The sequence below is a fragment of the Amaranthus tricolor genome, chromosome 3 (genome assembly GCF_026212465.1).
Source record: "Amaranthus tricolor cultivar Red isolate AtriRed21 chromosome 3, ASM2621246v1, whole genome shotgun sequence".
NCBI classification, from domain to species: domain Eukaryota; kingdom Viridiplantae; phylum Streptophyta; class Magnoliopsida; order Caryophyllales; family Amaranthaceae; genus Amaranthus; species Amaranthus tricolor.
In genome coordinates, this window is record NC_080049.1 from 18,381,696 (window position 1) to 18,386,479 (window position 4,784).

At 30.0% G+C, this 4,784-nt stretch overlaps 1 protein-coding gene across 1 annotated transcript; it reads right to left on the reverse strand.

Moving 5' to 3' along the window:
- Positions 1-670: 670 nt before the first annotated feature.
- LOC130809016 (uncharacterized) lies at positions 671-4,543 on the reverse strand. The gene is made up of 6 exons (XM_057674613.1): positions 4,307-4,543; positions 4,199-4,235; positions 3,075-3,320; positions 2,877-2,973; positions 2,014-2,122; positions 671-905 (listed from the first exon to the last, which is right to left on the reverse strand). Exons 2-6 carry the CDS (start codon positions 4,220-4,222, stop codon positions 827-829), a joined length of 555 nt encoding a protein of 184 aa, XP_057530596.1. The 5' UTR covers positions 4,223-4,235; positions 4,307-4,543; the 3' UTR covers positions 671-826.
- Positions 4,544-4,784: the final 241 nt, after the last annotated feature.

Here is a 4,784-nt window from a genome sequence, read left to right on the forward strand (position 1 = left end):
GATGAGCAAAAAATCGATTATATTTAGTAAAAACCAGTTATAATTAGGAAAAATCAATTACAATGAATAAAAATCAATTTTAATCATAACAACACAATTATAAGTTATAACTAAAAATCAGTTATAATTAGCAAAAATCAATTTTGCAGTTACAATAAAATAATCACTAAAAATCAATAAATATCAATTTGTAAAATTAATTTCAATTTGTAACATTCAGTTGAATTAGTAAAAATCGGATGAGTTGAATAGGGCATTAATACATTAGGTTGTGAGACTTAAATGTGTAGAGAGTTATTTTATGAATGTATTTTTTAATAGGCAAAATAATAGACACAGGTTAATATTATATATTATATACGTATAACAATTATGATTCCTAAGTTAGAGGTATTTTTTCTCTCCGTCATCCCATTATCAAAGATTTAATGTGATAACATTAAGGGTGATCACTAAATAAAATAGAAATTGATTTGGAATATCTAACCGCTCTCATTCTTCAAAATTTCTTATGTGCTATGAATCTGGCTACTCTCAATGTTTTTTTTTTTATTTTTTTTGCTAATTTAATACTATAATAGACCATTTCGTAAGTAATGGTCTTCATATTTTTTGTTATCAAAACAAACTAAACAAGACACAACAAAAACAAAAAACAGTCTGGAAACAGTTATGTACATCGGAAAAATTGAGATGAAGTCCAATATAGAGGAGATACGCGGATCACAAAACAGTAATCTCCAACAGAGAAATTAGGAACAGAAGATTATGATATTTTTTTTATATATTTTATATAAGAAAAAAGGAAAAAAAAAGGTAGGACCCTTCATCCATGCACATAACTATCGCCGAATCGTCTAACTCGTAGAGTGAGTAATATCAAGACTAATGTCCCTATACTGGACCTGAAAAGAAGGAGAACCAACATTAATTAATTATGTGATAATATCGTTAGGATAGATTTGACTTTTTAAGTTTTGACAGATTTTTTAATTATATATATAGTTATCAGAATTTCGATTCTACAATCTTACAATTTAAAAATAGGCGACCGATTAGGTAGGATCTTAATGCGGTAGAATCGTGCGATCTTATTTAGCTCAAGAATTTAGATGGTTGGATCATAACACGATTCTAGGATCCTACAATCCAACGATCAATCCTATATGGGTAGTTTCAATAGTAAAATATTTTCATATAATACAGATTTCACTTATGTATAAATTTATATTTAAAATAATTATGTCAATAACTTTATAAAATTTAAGTTTTTCTTGATTTTTGAGTTTGAAAATTATTATGAAAAATATTTTTTTTCAAAAATTAATAGATGTTTTACTTATACTTTAAAACTTAAAAAAAAAACAATTTTAATTGATAATCAGTAATCCAAAGCACACTAATACATATTTTTTGGATTACACGATTATGCGATCCGATTCTACCGATTTCGATCCACCCTTCAACGATCCTAGTAGAAACGGGATTCTAATAACCTTCATTATATACACTTTTTAGTTAGATCAGATCAAATAGTAGATACAATTATTATCATAAAAAGTGAAAAACAACAGATCAAGATGCTTTTTCCAATTTATGCTTTGCTCTTTTTCTTTTTTTAATTTGGAAGGTAGTGCTAAACACTTGCTAAATGGAGGCAACTAACACTGATTGCTAGATGTAAATTTTGTTTTAAATATGATGATAAATAGGGTGGGCAGTTTTCTGTATTTTTGTGACTGTAATTAATACGAAAATTCGATGTGATTAGATATAAATTAATAGCGTAAAGACTGATTGCTCTGTGTTCGATTAGATTCAGATATGAAAATTCGATTTGGTTAGTTAGGTTCGAGTTTTGAGTAATAATTAAAAGTTTTCAAGACAGGTTACCACATTGTTGGACCTTTTCAATTCATTCTAGCATAATAAAGTTAACGAAGTAAATTGTGACTATGAAAAGAGTAATGAAGATATGTATAGTGTAAGCAGATTATACGGCAGGATGCTTACACAATGGAAAACAGAAGAACAATTCGTCGTGAGTGAAATAATCCTGCACGCTTACACTTTCTCGGTCTGTTGTTAATAGCATCGTGCGGCTTCTCCAATGTTTGTTTCTCTGTCAAAACGAGTGAAAGCATTTGCATCAAAAAGCTTCATATATAACTAAACTCATACTCCCTCGTAATTGAGGGATCAAATATACGAAGTTTTCTAATATTCAAAATTTTAAAACGAAATATATTCAGTCTTTCGATTCTTAAAATATAAATATAGCAACTACATTTCAAATTAGATAAACTAACAAAGTTCCAAATCAAATAAATAAATACACATAATAGTTTTTATTTAATTATTTTAAAATATAAATGTCAAAGGTCTATGGGTCCAATCTAGGTCTCACAAGTAAGGACCCAGACCTAGACCAGTCCACTAGCCCTAGGATCATAGACTCAAATCATACCCGGACCATAAGGGTCAAAGAATAGGTGGATCCAAACCCTAAAATTAGAATCGGTCGAGTCTAGACGCTTAGAGTCTAAGACCTATGCCCATACCTACTCCCAATCCAACCATACCCTAATGCTTAGGGAACTTCAAAATTAAACATTATTCAATGGTCAACAACCCTTTGCCAAAACATATTTGACCACCACTTTGCTAGTTACTGGATTAGCGGCATCAAAAGTTGAACAATGACAGAAGAACCTCTGCCAATTGCCAATTGCCATTGCCAATTGCCAATTGCCATTTGCATGTTTTAACTTAAACATTGATGAATAGTTTCTATTCTCAAAACAATAACAAAAGCCATTAACATCCAACAATTAATTGCAAGACAGAAAACACAGCTAAAATGCAATTACTAATACCTTTAGCATCAAGCTTGAGAAACATGAGGACATGGTTTATTAAAGGAGGAATAGTTTTTTTTCCTGATTGCAAGCTGTTCTGTCTTCGCAGCGGTTTCTACGAGACACAAGACGAAATAGAAGATAAGTTGGCCATAATGAAATCCCAAAAATCACCACATTAAGATGAAATCAATTTCAATTTTGGATTTTACTCACAGTTAATGAAATTTCAGTTTTGATGCTTCCACAAGTATCTTGATCGATTTTTGAAACGTCGCCCAAACCTTTCTCAATATCAACGGTAACTACGCAAGAAGGAAATGAGTTTGAAGATTCCATGTTTACTGGTTTATGGCAAATTACTGAAGCATCCACACATGCTTTATTTTCTAACTGTGCCATACATTGCGAATGCGCTGTGGTTGATCCATCATCACTCAATACCAAAATGCGGCAAAAATCCTGGCAATATTACAGGGGTTCTAAACTAATTAGTTGTAGAAAAAAATTGATATTCTTCAGACTTAGCAACATGCATATAATTGAGATTGAAATAAATACAGAAAACATTATTTGCATTAGTTGACCCATAATTCAGTGATTATGTTTTGATGACTGTATCTCATTTTATATAACGTAGTTAATGATATAGTACATAGTGTTAGGGCTATCTTAATTGTATGATTAAAGAAGTTGTTCAATGGTAAATGAACACAAGTAATTGTAATGATGGTGTTATAGACAAAATTAATCAATAATTGAAACATGATAAGCTCAAACTATTTTAACTAATAATTGACCTTTAAAATCGCTTTTAAAACTCATAATTATAATTATAATCAATTATAATTGAAACATGATGCACTGAACTTGAATAAATTAACTAAAAATTTAGAATTCAGATTACATTGACGCTAATAATTAAAGTCATTAATTTTTCAATTCAATCGAAATCGTAATCAATGTCGTGGATTAAACTACTTAATATATTTTTAATATTTGTTTGAAAATAAAAAAATTCATTGTTTTTTAAAGTTTCCATTGACGTGCTACTAAATTGAAACCTCCAGTTCATCTACAGCTATCATAAGTACCCAATCCTCATCCATTTGAGCTCAAAATTCACAATCAGCATCGAGCAATCCGCCGCCATAAACACACAAACCGAAAAGGAAAAAAAGAAAATGCAAACAAATTCAATCAGCAAAAGCGTCGAACTTATCACCGGCTACTTAGTCAAAACCAAAATTTCAGGTTTAGAATTGAAAGTTTCATCCTCAACAACAATGCCGGAACAAAAATGCAGCAGAGAATAAGATGAGAGAGAAAGAAGGATATACCTGTTCAGTTGAATCTGTCGCCATTGTAGAGAAGAAACTGAAATTCAGGAAGTACTTGTAAGTGGGAGAAAGAGAGAAAACAGAAAAATACTAGTAAACGTTACTCACATTGGGAGAAATGAAGTGAGGCAACTTAAAAGGAGCGCTTTGGCAACTGATTTTCCTTTTTCCAATTCAAATTGTTAGAGATATCGCAAAATATTGCGATCTAAATTTGGTTTACAATTAATAGAAGTATTCAAATTGAGCTTAGCCTGTTAATTAGTCAAACAATCCATATAAATGGTAAATTGGTAAGTATATGCCTCTGTTTATGACTCAAAAGTTGGCTATTTTTGAGTTGCTTTGGCTGATTTTTTCAATATAGGATTGTTATATTTATATTTGTTTAATATATGATTGTTAAATTTAGTTGTTTACTAAAATTATTATGTTGTTGGATCAGCTGAAATTATTGACTAATACTTTAATTATGTAAGCTACATGCTAAAATTAGTTGTTATGAAAATATTTGGTAAAGATATTTAATTGACCCTAATAACCGGTAACTAGTCAAATAAGCTTATTGTAATAGCCAACATTCAAT

Excerpts from the sequence above, each read along its gene's own strand:
- LOC130809016 (XM_057674613.1), bottom strand. The coding sequence starts at position 4,222 with ATGGCGACAGATTCAACTGAACAG. Across the intron at positions 2,123-2,876 it reads TCTCAAGCTTGATGCTAAAG|AGAAACAAACATTGGAGAAG; the intron begins GTATTAGTAATT and ends TCGTTTTGACAG. Across the intron at positions 906-2,013 it reads GTTCTTCTGTTTTCCATTGT|GTCCAGTATAGGGACATTAG; the intron begins GTAAGCATCCTG and ends CCTTCTTTTCAG.